This window comes from Chinchilla lanigera, unplaced genomic scaffold (genome assembly GCF_000276665.1).
Source record: "Chinchilla lanigera isolate Chin_1 unplaced genomic scaffold, ChiLan1.0 scaffold00069, whole genome shotgun sequence".
In the NCBI taxonomy this organism is placed as follows: Eukaryota; Metazoa; Chordata; class Mammalia; order Rodentia; family Chinchillidae; genus Chinchilla; species Chinchilla lanigera.
In genome coordinates, this window is record NW_004955470.1 from 435,281 (window position 1) to 454,615 (window position 19,335).

Below are 19,335 nucleotides of genomic sequence, written 5' to 3' on the forward strand. Positions count from 1 at the left end.
GGTGGGAATATAATTCAGTAAACACATGATGGAAAGCAGTATAGAGATTCCTCAAAACACTCAACATAGAACAACTATGTGAGTCAAGGATCCCACTCCTGGGTATATTCCAAAGAAAGTGAAGTCAGCATGCAGAACAGATAGCTGTGCACAGTATATGTCTTTATTGGAGCCTTTTTCACAATAGTAAGGTGTGGAATTAGCCCTGGATTCCATTAACAGATGAACAGATAAAAGTAGTGTAATATATAGACATAGGAGAGTATCATGTATTTATAAAAGAGAGTAACATTTCCATCATTTGAAGGAAAATATATTCAAGTAAATGGAATCATATTAAATCAGGTAAGCCAGAGTAAGAAAGACAAATTTGGCATGTATACTTTCATATATTGTCTTAGTTGTTTTCTTATTGCTTGGAACAAAATACCTGACACCCACAAATTAAAGGAGGAAAGGTTTATTTAAGTCTGAAATCTGTTGAGGCTTTAGGCTTTAATTGGCTGCAAGTCAGGTGGGCATGGCAGAGAGGCAAGGCAGAGGAGAATCAGCTCATGGTGAGGCAGGCAGTAAGCAGCACGACTTCCTTCTTTTCCATTTTTATTGCACTCAAGCTCTAAGCCCATTGGTTAGTTCCACCCTCATCCAGGATAGGTTGTTCTTTTCTCTCCATGAAATTCACCATCTACACCCAGAAGAGGGATAAACAAGTCAACGGGCTGATCCAGTGTCACACACACACATGACTAAATCACTCCCAAAAGCCCACCTATGAGAGTGTGAGGCTTTGGAGGAACATCTAGATGTAAGACATAATGTATGTGGAAGGTAAAAGAGAAAACAAAACTGCAATGTATGTGAAGTTTTCAATATGCACCAAGAATGCTGAGGGGAGATAGAAAGAATGGACATAGAGGGAGACAGAGTGAGAGAGTGGAGAGAGAGAGGCAGAAAGAAAGAAAGATGGAGAGAAAGAGAAACAAAGACACAGGGAGAGTGGGAAAGAGGGAGAGAGAGGTAGAGGAGAAAAGCAGGAGAAAACAGAAAGTAGATAAATGGGCATGAAGGTCTCATGTTGTGTACATGCATGGAAATATATTACCTTCCAATAATTTAAGCAATGTATACACGTTTACAATAATGTGGATTTGAAAAAAATTATCAGTAGCTACATGAACTTTTGTTTAATTTGAAAAACTTATTATTTTATATTTGCCATTACCTCACTGGCACAACTGAGTAAGTGATTAACTGAAGAGCACGTAGTGGATAATGTTAACAACTGAGATTCACATGAAGATCAATGACCTGACCTTAGGTGATGAATTTACATGGAGATTGATAATTTTCAACTTTGACTCAATTTAAAGGATGCAGTCATACCGTTTCCAATACTTTCTTTGCTTGGATTTTTTTTTTCTTGTAGTGGGAATCCAACTCAAGACCTTGCCTCTGCCAAGCAGTGCTGAACTCTATCCTCAACCCTTCCCATACTTTCTTGTCTCCAATACTTCAGATGTGTTTCTGCAAAGGTCTGATCATCTGTCGCAGTCAGTGTTCAATGTCAGTGAATTGCAGATTGCTGAGTGCCAAGGCACTATGAGCTGTGACCTTCCTTTCTATAGGGCAGAATACTGTGCCATGATGACAGCCTGAGAATACAGACTTGGTTTCTCTTTTTTCCTCTAAGTAGATTCTTTGCAACAATACAACATAATGAGGAATATACTAACGTTGACCAAAACATTGAGTAAATTCCAGAGGGCATCTTGGTTAGAAACATGGTGTGTAAGGAAATGAAATACACATATCAGAGAGCAGTCCTGCTTCCACACGTTCCTCTTGGTCCACAGTAATCACTTTGCTAAGTGTTCCCAGTGGGACCTGCTCACTGACACATGGCAAAGCATATGTTTAGTAAGCACAGAACATTTTTCCTTACAAGTCAGACGACTTAAGTGCTTTAGCCATGCCGTCCTTAGTTGGATGTAATTCAGTGCTTGATCCTGTGCTTGGACCTCCTTGTCCAGTGACCTTGCATTTACCCTGGATCTCCCTGGGGTGTTTGGGAATGGAGAATGACTGACCTCTCTGTACTGTACCATTGAAACCCGTGAGGGCACCGTGCTCAGTGAGGAGCTTCAGGGTGGAACTTCATTGGAAAGCCTTGTGTGCCAAACTCGGACCATGTACAAAGTCCAGTTATAGGAGTTACCCAGCTGTTACTTTGATTATAAATTTTTAATCTGTTTAATGGGGAGAGATCAATTCTGCTCTGTTTTATCAAGGAAATTTTCTCAAGTGTACGTTTATATGAAACTTCTGGCTTGAGTTTCTATAGATATCATGTAATTCCCTCTTATTTCAGTTTAGTGAATGACTTAATGATATTACAGGATATGATCTGGTATATGGAAACACATTGGAACATATGTGGGTGCCACTCCCTAATGAAATAGAAAACTCAGGCCGGACAACAGTGGCCACCCTGCGCTGTCAGCTCTCAACTCCCAGTATCACCATCACGTCTACACTTTGCTGTAGCGATGACTAGGCAGAGGCAAACATATGAGTTTTCAAAGACTGAGCAGGTTCAGTGCTTAGAGAAATCACTAGGCAGCTGTAGGATCAGAGGTGAGGGGTGGAAACGCACAAGAAGAGCTGCTCCAGGCAAGTGACAGAGTCATAACACAACTCTTGTTTTTCTCCACAGCCTTAAGATCACAGTTAGGGGCTCATTCTGTGGTGCTACTGCCATCTGGGGGAACCAGAGAACTCTCCATTCCTAGTATCCGCTGCTCTGAGCACCTCAGGACAGTGAAAGCTGTAGTTAGGTCATAGTTCACTGTATTAAAATATTTCATGCTGAAGTGTCTGGAATAGCTTTTCTTTGGTTCACTGAGCTCCAAATGATGCAAAGAATCCTCTGGTATCATGCACTTTCCTTTATACTGAGAAGGTGTTTACTGCTGGGGTTGAGAAAAGGGAAAGATAATCACTGTGCAGAAGAGAATCCCTGGCCCCTTCTACCAAATTGTCTAGTCATTTTCAAACCCTAGCTGCATCTAGGAAATATTTTCAGCAGACGGAGACATCAGGAGGAGCAGCTGGGGCAGCCCAGCCTCACACTTCTGCTTCCTGGGAGGTTTTTGTTATGGCTTGAAGCACTGTGGGAGGGGAACTGTAATCTTGTTGACAGTAAAAAGTTGCAACATCTTCAGGCTGCAGGCTGCTGCTGATGACAGTGTAATCTGTCCCGGATGCACTGCTACTGAACCTGGATTGATCCCCGGACTAGAAAATGCTTGCAGCATAGATCAGGAGCCAGGGAGCTTTCCCGGGTTGCTGCTGATACCAATGTAAATTACTGTAAGTGTTCTGACTGGCTTTGCAGTTGATGATGACTCTGTCTTCTACAGAGCCAGCCAGCGAGGATGGAGACTGAGTCATCTGGATGTCACATCACACTCCTAACATGGGAAACATAAACACAAAGACCACACAATCAATCAGGCTTTAAGAAAACCTCTCTGAAGGGCCAGGAAGTATTGACAACACTGGGCTACAGAAATCCCCAGGGCTGTCCTTCCTTACCTGGCAGCCAGAGCAGCAGGAGCCCCAGGAGCTGAGCGGGGACCCTCATGTCCATGCTGTGTCCTGACTGGGACTGGGTCCTGCACAGGGTGTGAGCAGATTCATAAATCTTCAGGGCAGAGGGCTGTGATCTTGGACATGCAAATGAGCAGAGGCTGAGTGGGGCTGGGCCCAGCTGCAGGGCTGCCTCTTCTCAGTAATTCAGGACAGGCAAAGGGGCCCATTTCCCAGGCAAGACCATGCTAGATACAATTTGCTGCAGCGACTGTGCTTCTGACGGGGGCCATGGGCAGAATCCCTGCAAAGGGTAGTATAATGAACGATGCCCTGAGTACTTCATGGTTCTGCACATGCATTTGTCCTATTTTTTATTCAGAGTTCTATGGCGGTGACCGTTGGAATTCAGAGCAATTAAAGAAAACATGAGGGTACAATGTATCATGGCTAAAGTAAAAGAAGAAAAATGAAGATAATAACATTTTTAAACTCTTTAAAGTGGTTCAGATATTCCTAAACATTGATCCCACAGATGTAAAATGCCTTTGTAGGATGCAGGCAGATATGTTCTCAAGCTCTTGGTGCCCGTTCCCCTTACACACACAGGTGCAAGATGCTGCCTGTGCTCTTAATGAGATCAAAGACCTTCCAAGTTTCTTCCTATCAAATATCTTTTCTGAATAATTTAGGAGAATTTCAAAGCAAGTAGAGGACACTGTATCAGCCAATAAACAGAAATCAGATTATTGGAGAAGCTGCAATTTGTGTAGCATTTTGATGATAGGAGGAAAGTTTCCACCTTTTGGTGTTTTTCTGTGTGTCTCTGTCACCACAGAGAATCTTTCTTTTTGGCTCAACACCCTCTGTCCTCATGAGGGCTTCACTGTCTCTTAGCATCAAGTATTTAAATAAGGATTCCTGGGAGAAACGCGGGCAAATCTCATCACTATCTTGCTTTTTCGGGGAAGCAAAATCTTTCCTGACACCGCTCCACTCTCTTCTTCCTCTTTAATCGTATCTCACAGCTGATCACATGTGGCTGTCAATCCTTGCACCTGCTTGTTCTAGAGGAGGCTGATTGTCCCTGCCACGTGTACTGACACAGAACTGGTGCTCAGTAACTGGAAGAATAAGTGGAGAGTTGCTGTGTTTATATTTTAAAAATATGTGCCTCAATTTAACGCTTCCTTTTTAAGTGTTTGTTTAGATGGGTTACAGAGATATGAAGGAAACATTTATCTGTCCAGGTTGGAATAAGCATTGCCCTGATGATGAGAAGGACTCAAATTTGTAGTTATGCAGGTGCAGTGCTGACTTCCAGAAATGGTGAAATAAGACGTATAAAATTGAGGGAGCACAGACCTGTGGCTGTGAAATTCAGGAGGAGTTAGGGAACAGAGGCTTCAAACCTGGGCTGAGGTCAGGCTTGCACTGCAGACACCTGTGGGCTGGGGAGGAAGCAGCTGCTGTCCTGAGCGTGGGGCTGAGGACAAGAGAAAGAAAGTGCTCCACACCACAGGCCCTGAACCGGGCCAAGAGTAGGAGGCCAGGATAAGTGTCTGAGAACCCAGGGCAACGGAGTTGGGTCCAGCTCTTCTCAGAGCTGTTTTCACTGTCCTGAGGGATAAAGGACAAGCGGGGGAAGAGCAAACATCCCATCCCAGGGTCGTGTCTCAGTCAGGCCATGTCCTGTTTAGAAAGATAAGGAGCCCAAGTAAATGCATACATACATTATGAGTCCATATGTTTCCATAATAATACAAGTATTAAAGACATACATGAATAATGTATTACATCAATATCTGACTTATCTTTCTAACTTTTGGCTATGTGACCACGGGCACTGAAGACCCACACTGGTTGCATCTCCACCTTTCCTTACCCACCACAGTACCTGGCCATCATGAAGCAAGGCCCTGCCCGATACCTGCGGGTCAAGCAGTCCATTCTGGGAGCAGAACTGGGACACAGAGCTGAGGTCACATCCGGAAATCCCTGCTCACTTCCCGCCCTGTCCTCCATAAGACACATCACACTGTCTTCTGCTTTGCTGAATGGAGCCCTCGGTGTGCTCTGTTTCCACTTCCTCTGAACCCACAAGGCCCCTTCAGCCTGACCGCACTCGGCTGCTGCACCTTCAGAACCGCAGCATGTCTTTTCCAGCACGTGCTTGCCTAGTACTGACCCAGGGCTCAACCTCTGCTTCTTGACTCCTCATGGAAGTTTCAAGTTCACGGGCTGGGTCTACTGAAGGTCAGAAAGAAATAGAAACTGTTCAAAAAGTGCCTCATGGGGCAGCCGTGGCCCCTGTGAACACTCTTGGCAGAAATGTGAACCCTGAGACGGGAGAGAGAGCTCCATGCTGTTATTGGCGCTCTGTTGATAAAGGAGCAGTGGCTCATGCACGTCCCCAGTCTTCCTAACTTCCTAACTTCCTTGGGGCTTTGTTTTTTATGGGTTTCCTTGCCATCTATTAGCAGATTTGGGACATAGCAATGTATAGAATTACCAGTTTGAGGCCTTATCCCTTGTCTGATTTTCAGATACACTTGCATGATTCCCATAACGTTTCAATCACACCTAGTTCAGATTCTCCGGGAGACACAAAGGACATCTCTCTTCAACCAACTGTTTAAATAGTTAAGGACAAAAGATGGTCAGCTTACCCAGAATTCTGAAAAGCATGTGGTTCTTCAGGCAGTTAAAAATGTAGTTTGTGTGATGAACATGACAGCCTTGAGATGCAGTTTGGGCTGTGTTTGGGCCCTGAGCATCCCTGCAGGCAACTAGGGTCGTCGACAGAGACTGAGACCTGTAGGTCTGCATTGTGAACACAGCCTCATTCTTCCCATCCTCAAACACCTATTACTGGGAGAAAGTCAGCTCAGACAATCTTCCTATGCAGACGTAGCATGCTCAGTAGTAGGGATGTGGAGGAAGGTGAGGCAGGAGAAGATCCCAGTTACACTGTGTTTCCTTATTCCCAGCTTCTGTCTACCTCATCCCATTCTGTACAGTGGTGAGGAAAGTGGCAAGTTGACCTCTGGAATTCAGAGAGTAACCTTGCTCCACATACCACCCCTTTCCAAGTTGTTCTTGACCAACAACTTCCTGTGGGACAATTTTGACAGCACTTTTCAGGCAACAGTTGCTTTGACATTTTAATGAATACAGTGAACTTGGAGGGCAGAGTTGCGTGATCACATCTATGGGACATAGAACATCAACAGTGGTCAGAGATGTGTCCCTGGCTCAGTGCATCACTGCTATGAAGGTGGTGTTCTTGTCAGCATGCATCAGTAATGTTTGCATGGATGGGACAAAACCTCTGACAGCTGAAATTCAAAGGGGACAGTTTTATTTTCCCACAAGATTCAGATGATTCAGTCCATAATCTACTGGCTCCAAGGAAGACATGGCTCGATGGAAGTGGGTGGGGTGGAAATTGTTTCCACTACCACAGCCAAGAGTGAGTGAGAAGGGAAGAATCAGGGACAAGAATACAGCCTTCCAGGGAGTGGTTCCAGTGACTCAAGTCTTCAGACCTCAACCTAGCACTTGCAGCTATGAATCCTTCAATGGGTCACTCCCTCAGCAGTGCAGTGCCCATGGGGCTCAGTGGATTCCAGATGCCCCAGCACATAGGGGTGTTTTATTCCTAAATCTAACACATCACAATGTTACCTCATACCAGGAACTTTTAAATGGACAGATGATGTTAGGACAGACAAAGAGATGGTTTCTGATGCTGGCAAGAGGAACTCTCTCTACATAGCAAATCCTCTGATCCACACAGACGAAGTCAAATTGAAGACCTAGTGCGCTCTCTTGTGAGCCAGAAGGAACAGATCATGAAAGGCATTTGCAAAAGGGGAAGAGAACAGAACTGAAACAGAACTCAGTGCTAGAGACAGTTAAGTCCAATTCCACGGGATGTTTTAAAATTTGGTCTTTCAGGCAGTGGAGTATGGGCATTTAACTAGTGACTCAGATCTGCTTCGATTATTGCAGGTGTTCCACATATTTGTTGTCTGAAGAACAGAGGCCAAATACATTTTCTTTTCATTTGGTCGGTTGTCTTTTCACTCTGTTGCTTGTTGCTTTTGCTGTGCAGAAAGTTTTTAATTTGATATGATCCCATCTGTTGATACTTGATGCTAGGTGTTGTATATTTGGGGTTCTGTTTAAAAAGTCCTTGCCTGTGCATTATGTTGTTAGCCTGCTTTCCCAGCATCCTTGGCTAAAATGACTTTCTTTTTCCAGCATATCTTTTCATCTCCTTTGCAAAAAATGAGATGAGTACATGACACGTTGTTTCTCCATTCTCTATTCTGTTTCTTGACAGACATATTCATTGTTATGCCATGCCATGCTCTTTTCATGACTATAGCTTTGTAATATACCTTGAAGCCTGGAATTGTGATGCAATCTACTTTGCTCTTGTTAACCAGGTTTGCTTTCACTTTTCCAGGCTCTTCTGATTTCATGTGAATTTTAGGCTTCCTTTTTCTTGAATTCCTTGGTGAATTGTATTAGGAGTTTGACTTGGTCTGCATTAAATCTCTATATAAGTTTTGAAACTATGGCCTTTTTGAACATATTGGTTCTGCTTGTCCAGGAAAAGGGGATGTGTTTCCATTTTTTGATACCCTCTTTGATCTCCTTTTCAGAGTTCTGTAGCTTTTGTCATATAGGTCTTTCATCTTCTTTGTTATGTTAATTCCTGAGTATTCCATTTTCCTTGGTGCTATTGTGAATGGTACTCTTTTCTTAATTTGTTCCTCAGTTTGTTTACTATTGCTGGATAGATCCTAATTGATTTTATGTGCAGAGTTGTATCCTGTTACAGTACAGAATTTGGTTAAAACTCAAGGAGTATTTTTTTTTTTTTTTTGGTTTTTCTCCGGTACCAGGAACTGAACTCACGACCTTGCGCTTGCCAGACAGGCGCTTTGCCACTGAGCTAAATCCCCAGCCCCTCAAGGAGTATTTTTAAGAATTATGGTTTTTCTATGTAAAGGATCATGTCACCTTGAAAGAATGATAATTTGACTTCTGCCTTCACTATAATATCCTTTTAATTTCTTCTTCTTGCCTGAATCCTCTGACTAATATTTTCAGTACTACATTAGATGAAGTGGTGGTTAAAGAAATCATTGTTTTGCTCCTGCTTTTGAAGGAAAGTTTTCAGCTTTGCAAAATTCCATATGATGTTGGTCATCGGTTAGTCATAAATGGCTTTTATAAGATTGAGATTAGGTCCTTTCATCCTGTTATGTTCTGAATTGTTATTGTGAATGGATGTTAGATTTATCAAAGGTTTTTTCCACATCTGATGAGATGATCATGTGAGTGTTTTGTCCTTGCTTCTTCTGTTTCTCTAATGTATTATATCTATTGAGATGAAGTCACAAATGAAAGGGGTCATAGATGACTATGGTTTCTAAATATATTTCTAAAACATAAAACTTAAGTAGCTGTAGATTTAATAAACATAAGTGCACACTTTACTAAATTATCACAGTGTATATCTGCATAACCACCAAACATATTGAGAAAGAACTTTGTGCATCACTCAGCATTACCCTACACCTTACTGTCGTCCTTGATCTGACACTTTTTCAAGGCTATTTCCTACCTGGCTTTTAATATAATCAGTGAATTCAGTCAAATTTTAGAACTTTATGTCTTCATATATGTGACATTTTCTGATGTTCTTAAATGCAGTAAAATTTGTGCATTTGCATTATACATGACATTTAAGTGTATCATATAAGTCAATTAATGTACTTATTTTATAGTTGCTTCACACATAGGCTATTCCCAACGTACCTTTCTCACACTTCTACACATCTGGCTCAGCACACATCTGTGTATACTCTAAGTGACAGATCTGGATCATGGAATGTGCATTTTCAGGGTATTTCTCCAGTGCATGCACCACTTTATATTCTCAATCACAGCTTGTGAGCATCTTTATTGCTTCAATAGATTCCCTGTATTTGGTGTCACTAATTCCCTTGAATGCACTTTGGTCATGGACTGTGACATGCACTTGTATTTTCTGAGAATAATTGATGTTGGATCTTTTTTGTATCATTGCTTGACATGCGTGTGTCTTATAGGTGCAGCATAATTGTTGGAAAACAATTCCTTTCTGCGTGGCCCTGTAGTGTCATCTGTAACACTGTAAGTGTGCGCCTGTGTGTCGACCTTTCTCTGCACACTCCTTTCTGTTCTCCTGGACATTTCAGCTGCCCTGACCCCAGCACTATTGTCCTGCACCCGGTACTGCTGCCCCAAATCTGGAGTTGACTCAGGCCCGATGTGGAGGTTCCACTCTAGGCCTTGCTTTACAAAGCACAAGGGCAGGTGATAATTTTTCACTTCAAAACACTAATGATGATTAATGGTTTTAAGTCAATGTCAGTCTATGGTGCATTGAATTATTTCCCATACTGAGGTTTTATATCATTGAAATCATTATAATACTTTAATTTCCTCCATTTTACATAATATTTTGTTAATTTCCAGATAGGAGGCTTACATGTATATTTTTATTCTGTCCTGAACTTTTATAAGTGTGATTGTATTATGAATGCTTTCTTAAAATAACTTTAGTTTTTTACTCTGTCTTTGGTGTATACAAATATATTTCATCTTTGTGTTTTTTCAATCTGATTGGCTGTGTCTTTTGTTTATACCTGTAGCTTCACTTTAGGTTGCTTTTTTGCTTCTCTGCACATGACCATTTCATCTGTGAAGTATGATAGCACTCGTGCTTCCTTTCCAGTTCTTGTTACATCCACCTTCTTGCCTTAAGCATCAATGTATACTTCACAAGGCTTCTACAGGTTAGGGTCTGAGCCAGTATCTGGCATACATGTCACTCCTGAGCTGGCCTGTGCAACTAAATGAGGTGAAAACGCGTGGGTCACAAGAAAACTCTCAGCAAAGTCCTTTTCACTGCCCCACATTTTCCACACAATTTAACTGAGGTATGGGTAGGACGGACTGAGCAACACCCAAGAAGCTGGCAGTAAAGGAAGCAGCTTGTATGAGCAAAACCTAACAAATCCACCTGGTGTGGATGCTGCAGTTCTAGTTTCCTGATGAAGAATGCAGAAAACTGACTCTCTGGGCATCTCTCCTATTTTTGTCCCTGGATTCTTGGACATGAATTTTAAGTCATTTGTGATGGGTTTCAAGTTTCACGGCTACTTTTTATTTGCTGCTTTGTCACATCGATGCCCATGACTGTCACTGCAGGTATCATCACCGCAGTGGGTCTGCACTGGGATGACCTCTGTGCATCTGCAGAAGGAAATCAATACATAAAGGCTCACAGCCTCAGTTTTGTAATGAATTATAAAGTAAAATGCAAGTATAAATTATAGTTACCAAGATCATGTTCCATTTGCATAATTTTAACAGATCAGTGGAATGAAGATGGGAGTCTGAAGATGAACCACTGAAGTTGGAATCAAATTTTGACAATCCACAGGCAACTCAGTGGAGTAAGAATATCACCTGACCTCCACACTTACATGAGAAAATTTGGATTTTGATTCTGACCTCATAGAAAACACAACCATTTAATCAAAATGGATCACAGAATGAACCATGAGTACATACATTGTAAATGGCGTAGCAGAGAGAATTAGAGGACCTGTATTGTTCTTAGGCTCAACAAACTTTCCAGTTACACTGAAAGCTCAACACGGAAAGCAAACTATTGGTACACCACTGTCTTCAAAATTCAAAACATTTTCTCCTTAATTTTTACTTTTTATGTTTTATTATTACGTGTTTGCCATAGACATTTATCACATTCCTTGTGGAGAGTTGCAAATAAAATTTTAAAAACTGAACATTTCCAATCACACTGTGAAGGAAATAAAACGTATACACTAAAATGGGAAGAGACGTTTATAAATCACTGATGCGGTAAAAATCCAACTCCTGAAAATGGACAAACATAACATAAAAAGAGTAAGACTTCATACTGTTAAAGAAAATAACCCTTTAAAACTGAGCAACTTGTTGCAAAAAAGACATATAAATGTGTGCTAAAAATACAAAATAGTGATCCTGATTACTACTCATTAGGAAAAGGCAGCTTAAATCCACAATGTGCACCATCAATATTCACAAGATAAAACTTTTATGCTCAGGGAGAGCTGAGGGAGTCTGTCAGGATGGAAATCACACAGCACCTGCTCTCTGACTCGGAAATCATTCAACTAGAAAACAAACAGAAACCCACTTTGAATTTAATATACTCACTGAACCAGTATGGTTAAATTAATAAGTGAAAGGCAATATTGATAAATATTTTGAACTGAATAATAAATAAACTACACATCATTATGTTCTCTGATACTTAAAACAATATTAGAAGAAAATTATTATATATATGCATATGCATATATACTGTCGTATTTCAAAAAGCACAAAAATTTAAAATCATTGAGTTTCTGGTACTTTTCTCAGGATTTCCCACATTTCCTTGTTCTATGGCTATTGCACATTAATGTGAGTACTCAGTCAAAGCTCAGGTGTCGTTTGAATCAGGCATTAAATATTTCATGTTTTGCAAATCCAGTCACGCTCCTGGAGTCAGCAGCTGGAGGAGACCCACAGCAGGAGAGCAGCACAGCTCAGGAGAGGGGAGGTTACATGCAGACATCACCGTGCTGTTACTCAACAGACCCAAAGAGGAGCCTTTAAATGCCAACCTCTCAATTAAATAACATCTTCTGGTTGTCAGAGGGGATGGTGCACAGACCTGTAATTTCACATATATTCTTCCAACTTTCAAAATTAAAGTTAATCATTGCCATGCGACATAGTGGTCCATGTGTTGGAAAAAAATTGAGATAAAAATTGATAAAACTTGTGGAGTGTGGCAATGGGGTTATAATGAATACTCTAAGAGTTGTATATGTCACAATTAGAAGGAGAAGGTCTTTAAATTGAGGATGATACTATTGAGATGCACCAAAAAAAAAAAAAGGATACAAACCTTCAGAGAGAAACAAGAAGCATTTCATTGGTTGTAATGGAACAAACAAATGAAGGAGATTAAAAGCAAATTCTGGGAACACACGGCCAGATGGACAGTGAGGAATCTGCACCCACTTTATGTGCTGTTCTCATGTCTGTCTCCTGCTGTCTCCACACCATGGGAACGCTGTCTCATGCACATGCTTAGAGGGAATGCAGGCTGCCTTTCATTCTATTATTTGTAATCCTAATCTAGGTCTGTTCTGATCCCTATATTGTTCTTCGTTGAGAGGGAAATGATGACTCTGATAACAGATGAAGACCTGGCCATGTGATTTTGCCTCCAGCTGGAGAAGGACATTGGTAAGGTGGATCCTGTGCTGAAGGCTGTTGTAGTCTCTACAATATCAATCATGACAAAAGCAGCAAGGGGGTTATGGGCTGGAAAAGTACAGAAACAAAAAATGAAAGTGACCTTGCATGTGCATGAAGGAAACTGAGAAAAACAAAAACATTGCCTGGTTCTCAACTGAACTTCTTCACGAGCAGCTGCAGCATCCCCCTGAGAGATGTGTAGGCTTTTGTGTCAGTGCATATCACTGTGAGGGCCAATTATCATCCTGCTGACACAAGTAGTATGCAGAACCCGAAAGAGATCCCAGAGATGAGAGTTGTACCACCTCTAATAGGGAACTTAGGAGCTTCTCATGGCTTCTGTTGATACCAGTGCATAGCATCATCCATGTCTGTGCTGGCCTTACAGCCCATGGTGGATTTGTCTCCTACAGCTGCTGAGAAGAGTGCTGGAGACTGTGTGAGGATAGTTTCTGCCAGGGAATCTGCTACAGGATGAAATACGGGATATAAGTTTTATGCATCCTATTTGGAGAAAACAAAGAATCCATTTCTTATGAAATGTAATATTTGGTGTAAATTCTGAAGACTTAAATCCATGCAATAGAGGAAATGTTTCTCTTACCAGAAATGCAGAGGAGGAAGAAATGGAGGAGCCGAGCTTGGGAACCCATGACCTTTGCTCTGACCTTCAGCTGAGAGTGGGTTTCCACATCAGTCCATCAACATGTGTTGTATGGCTTCAGAGGTGCTGGGGGGGTGACATATGGGAGAAATATGCAAATTGTATTCTGTGAAGTAGTGAGATGCAGAGGCAGTTTTGAAGTGGCAGAGACCAAAGTTTCCCACAGAAGCAAAGCATGATTTCATCTTCACATCTTTTTCTGGTATGAGAGAGGTAAAAAATTAATTCCAAGCTCTGGGACTGCTATCATCTCTACAGTCCTTGCTCTTCTACAACCAGACTCATTCATTTGTGGGATGTATTGTTATATTTTCTGCTGTTTTGTTTATCTGTGCCGGCAGGATTTAATTCCATGGATACTTTAATACATGTTGATGTTGATGCTTGTAAGTAGAAGCCTATTCTGTCTATTGTGATGGAATCCAGATCAGAGATGTGGCCATTTATCACTCTTCATTGCAGCAAATATAGTCTTCACTTCTCATTTGCACTTTTATTTTACATTAAAACAAATATTATTTTGCTGAATAATGATTTTATTGAACTTTATCCCTAAATTCTGGGAATTGGGACTGTACACCTTTTTTTCTCCATATTAAATATCTGGATTGTTCATTCTTCATAGTTAGTAGGAAGAAACTCTGTGTCTCTGTGTTGCTTTTCCCTCTACAGAAGGAGAAAACTGAGGTAATTATTGAAACACATATGATCACTTCAGCTCCCTGTCATTTTAAACCTGTAGGATGCAGGGGGACATAGGACTTAGCTTGACCCAGCTGAGGTCACTCTAGAGCCCAAAGAATAACGTGTTGATTGGTGAATGTCTACAAGGTTTGAAGTTCATTTTGTAATTATATTTAGAAATGACAGATACAAAAAACAGCTTACAAAATATAGTAACTTAGAAATCACATAGTCATACCTTTTATTCCTGTCCTCTGATTTGCTAAAAGATCAAAAAATTAATTCGATTCAAATCTTAGATATCTCCTGATAAAATAAGGGATTTGATACTAGAATAATGTTTATAGAATTAAGAAGCAGTTTTAAAATATCATTTTGAGAATATTGAACTTCAATCTTTCTATCTCAAAGAGTTTGATACGCATTTCTTTACCAGAAGAAGTGTGCTCCTCCACACCACCTTGGAGACAAGTGGTTTCATCCATTATTTAATTCTCTAGCCATTCAGATAGCTTGGTGCTTTTTCTTAATACCTTTATTTCATATTGCTCTCTGTATAAAAACACATAATAGGTCTTTGGTGACAAAGAAAAGTAAGAAGGCTTTGTTTTAGATGGAAGTAAATCAAAGGCTTACTTCCTAGGAATTTTCACAAACTGATATGCTTTAACTTTTATGTTCAGCTAATTATCTCCATCTTGACTCTATGGACATCTACTGATGTATTACAGTGTTTTCAGGTGAGTGTAGCATCTCATAAGTGATTTACAGACAAGGATCACACGAAAAATTTAAGAAAGCAAATTGTGTATCTGGACATTAATGAACATTAACGGACATTAATCCTGTGTGGACAAAAATAATGTATCCAGAGATCAATGGACATTAATACTGAGCCTGAATAAACAGAGATATTATATATCTAAGAAAGAAAATTTTATAAATATGCATAGATATGCATATTTACCCATATTACTTGCATCATAAACTTTGATTATATAAGTGTACCCATTAATTAATCAAAATTATATACATACTTGTAAGAATTATATATTGATATATATTATATTTCTACATATACATTTAAAAACCTCTTTTTTGTCATACTAGGTAATGAACTCAATGCCTTCATACTGGATTACATACAGATCTTATTTTTACTTTTAGTCAGTGTCTCTCCTGCTTGATTTCCCTGAATGGGCCAAACTTGTGATCCTGCTTCAGCCTCAAGGGGTAGTGGAATTATAGGTGTGTGCCACCCTATCTGTTCATAATCTTTTATTCATGAAAGGTAGACTTAACAATTTATGATGGCTATGTCATGTATTAAAAGTATATTATGTTTATATTTTTTATTACTGCTGAATATGTTCCAATTATGGTAATATTCCAATTATGGTAATTTTTTCACAAGTGAAATTAATGTTGTTCTTATTATAGAGATATTTATTTATTTATTTATTTATTTTATTTTATTTTATTTTATTTTTTGGTTTTTTGGTTTTTCTCCGGTACCGGGAACCGAACTCACGACCTTGGGCTTGCCAGGCAAGCGCTTTGCCGCTGAGCTAAATCCCTAGCCCCGAGATATTTATTTTATAGGTAGATAAATTTCCTCTTTATATATCACTTTTTGATAAATTTTTAAGTATAGAGTTATAGGCCACTAGTTTGATAAATCAATATATCTGTATATGTGGATAGGTAAACACTATATTATTCAGCTTTGTCACAATAATTGTTTGTACTAAGCCCTGTCAAAAAATTAGGCGTTTATTTTCCTGTTCATGGATGTTCATATCAAGGATCATCTGGCGGACCCAGGCAGGGTAGACCTTGTTGGATCTTTCTGGGACATTGAGCTGATTTTCACCCTATAAATTGAGTTTCAGCTACACCCAGTGTCAGGGGGCTGAGACACCCGGGACACAGCCTCTCTCACAAACTGAGGAGTGAGGAAAATCCCCGAACCAGACAACTCTGGTAAGTTTAACTCTAATATCCTGTAACATAGCTTCCTCATATTTTGATGTATTCTTCCAATTTGATTACTATTGATGATTCTAAAATCTTTTATTACACTTAGTTACAAATGAATTTCATAACACCATTAAAGAATTAAATTTCTCAACATTTATCCAAATATATATATATATATATTTCCAAATTAAACTTTACATCGAGAGTAACATAAACCTACAGGTATTTTAGCATGAAGCTCCAAAATAAATTTCTTAAATGTCCACACTGAGGCAAAAATCTCTGAAATTATATTAAATATCCACTGCAACATTGCATTTTATACCTTCTCTGAATCTCTAACATGCTTCAGCAGTCTGAGGAGGGTCTGCATTTCTTCATTTATAAGGAGTTCTGATGACATTGGCAGTGTTCCCAGAGAAGCAGCAAAGCACAAGTATTTGGAAAAAATTCATTTAAACTGAGAAAGTACATTTTAAAAAATGTTTACATTTACATCATTTTAAGTACTTTTTATTCCTTTCAAACTGTTTTCTTCTTTTCTGTTTTGTTGCTTCTGTTTAGTTTTGTCAAGAAGGTTTCTGAAGTGTATGTGGATTGAAATATCACGTATAAATTCCCATATACTTCTTATACTCCTGTCTAATTTTCAGTTTAGTCTATGACTTAATGAAATTGTATGATATGACCCCATATTCACAGCTAATAAGTGGAAACAAATTCCAGCATATTTGGAGGCCCTCTCCATGCCTACAAAATATCTGCGATATGGGTCAATCGAGACATTATGGACTGTACTGTATCAACACATTCACCAGCACTTTAAGAAAATAAATTTCTCAGAAACTCTTATCCATGTAAGCTTTGCTGTAGAGGTGACAATGTAACAATAATCATCTGAGATTTAAAAGAAAGAACTTAGGCCTTATGAAAATCAGTGGGTAGCCCTACACGGAGAGGTGATTTTGCAAGTGATAAAATCTGAATTCTATCTCTGGCTCTCTCTGCAGGACAGAGACTCTAGGGCTGGAGGGTCCACTTGTTGATGCTATGCACTCTGGGAAGAACAGGGAAGACCCTATTTGTAGTACCCACTTCTCTCATTACTTCTCTCACTAGAGCGAAAACTGTTGAATGGGTTATAATTCTCCATATTAAAACAGTTTCTCTTGGACTAAGTTGAAAGTCTTCTGTTTTACTCAGTGAGTTCCAAATGATGCCACCACACAAAGTCCTGATACAATCATCTTTCCTTTGTATTGAGAAAGACCTGGTCTGATAGAACTGAAATTAATACCTAGTTTGATAGAACTGACAAGGAGGAAAGACTATAAGGTTTCAGAAGAGAATTTCTGGCATCTTATTCCAAACCCTCCAGTGACATTCAAAGCCTGGCTGCATCTAGGAAGGGATTTTAGCAGGTGGGGGCACCAGGAGGAGCAGCTGGGCAGCCCAGACTCGCACTTCTGCTTCTTCGGGAGGTTTTTGTTATGGCTTGAATCACTGTGGGAGGGGAACTATTATGCTGCATACAGTAATAAGTTGCAAAGTCTTCAGGCTGCAGGTTCCTGATGGTGAGAGTGAAATCTGTCCCAGACCCACTGCCGCTGAACCTTGACGGGACCCCAGATTGCAAATTCTTAGCATTATAGATGAGGAGGGTAGGAGATTTCCCTAGTTTCTGCTGGTACCAGTTTACGTAACTGCTAACACTCTGACTGGCCCTGCAACTGATGGTGACTGTGTCTCCTACAGAGGCAGCCAGCGAGGATGGAGTCTGGGTCACCTGGATGTCACATCGCACACCTGACACTGGAAACATAAACACAACCAATCAGGGTTTCAGAAAATGTCTCTGAAGAGGCAGGAAATAATGAACACACTGTGCTGAGTAAATTCCCAGGGCTGTCTTTCCTTCCCTGGGAGCCAGAGCAGCAGGAGCCCCAGGACCTGAGCGGAGACCCTCATGTTCATGCTGTGTCCCGACTGGATCTACCTCCTGCACAGGATGTGACAGCGTATAAGTCCCTATACTGCTGCGCTCTGGGACATGCAAATCAGCAGGTGTTGAGCTGGCCTGGCACAGCTGCAGGCCTAGCTCATTTCTGTCATTCAGGAAACTTTAAGTGACCCAGGCCTCAGGCAAGGCTCAGCTGGATCAGATGTGTTACAAAGACTGTTCCTCCCAGTGACCCACAGGACAAAGTCCATCTGCTCCTGTAGTGTAATTAGCTGGGTCCTGCTCTCTGCATGTTTCTGAACATACTTTTGTCCTGTTTCTTACAATATTCTATGGCAATGACCTTTGGACACGGGAGAAACTAAGGAAAACCTGGGAGTACATGATGGCCAAAATATAAAAAGAAAAATGAAGGTAATAAAATTTCTCAACTTTTTGAAGTGGTTTGGTTTTCTCTAGACACTAACAAAACATGGCTAAAATGCCCAGGTATGACCTAATCAATTACATGTTCTAATTCTCCATGCTACAGCATCCCCAAACACACACACACACACACACAAACATGAACACAGACAAACACATGACTCTGCCTGGGCTCTTAATGAGGTCAAAGTCTGTCCCAATAAACCTCCTCTTAAATATCTTCTCTGGATAATTTGGAGTAATTTAGAATCCAGAGCAAGAAACTGTAGCAGGGCTCTAAGCCATGAAGGGAAATCTGAATGTTGACAAATTTAGAATTGGTCTAGCTGTTTGGTGACAACAGAAAATGCTTTTGCTATTTTTCCACTTTGCCTCTATCACTACATAGACTTTTCAGTCATCGGCTTAAAGCCTTCCTCATTCTAGATGGTTACAGTGTCTCTAAGGATCAACCATTCTAACAACTACATGAGGGGGAAAACAGAGCAAAGCTCTTTACCATCTTCTTTTGGTCAGAACCTAAATATTTCCTGGTCTCTGGCCACTCTTCTCATTGCTCTTTAATCTCATTTTTCAGCTGATCCCCTGTCTCACAGTCATGCACCTGACTTCTTCCAAAGGAGGCCTGAGGGTCTGATGATGCACAGCA

At 40.4% G+C, this 19,335-nt stretch overlaps 1 gene segment (V, D, J or C); it reads right to left on the reverse strand.

The window, feature by feature from the left end:
- Positions 1–17,714: 17,714 nt before the first annotated feature.
- Positions 17,715–18,380, reverse strand: LOC102018082. The segment is given in 2 exon segments: positions 17,715–18,112; positions 18,226–18,380. Coding segments are annotated over 2 exon segments (447 nt in total).
- Between the last annotated feature and the right edge of the window lie 955 nt (positions 18,381–19,335).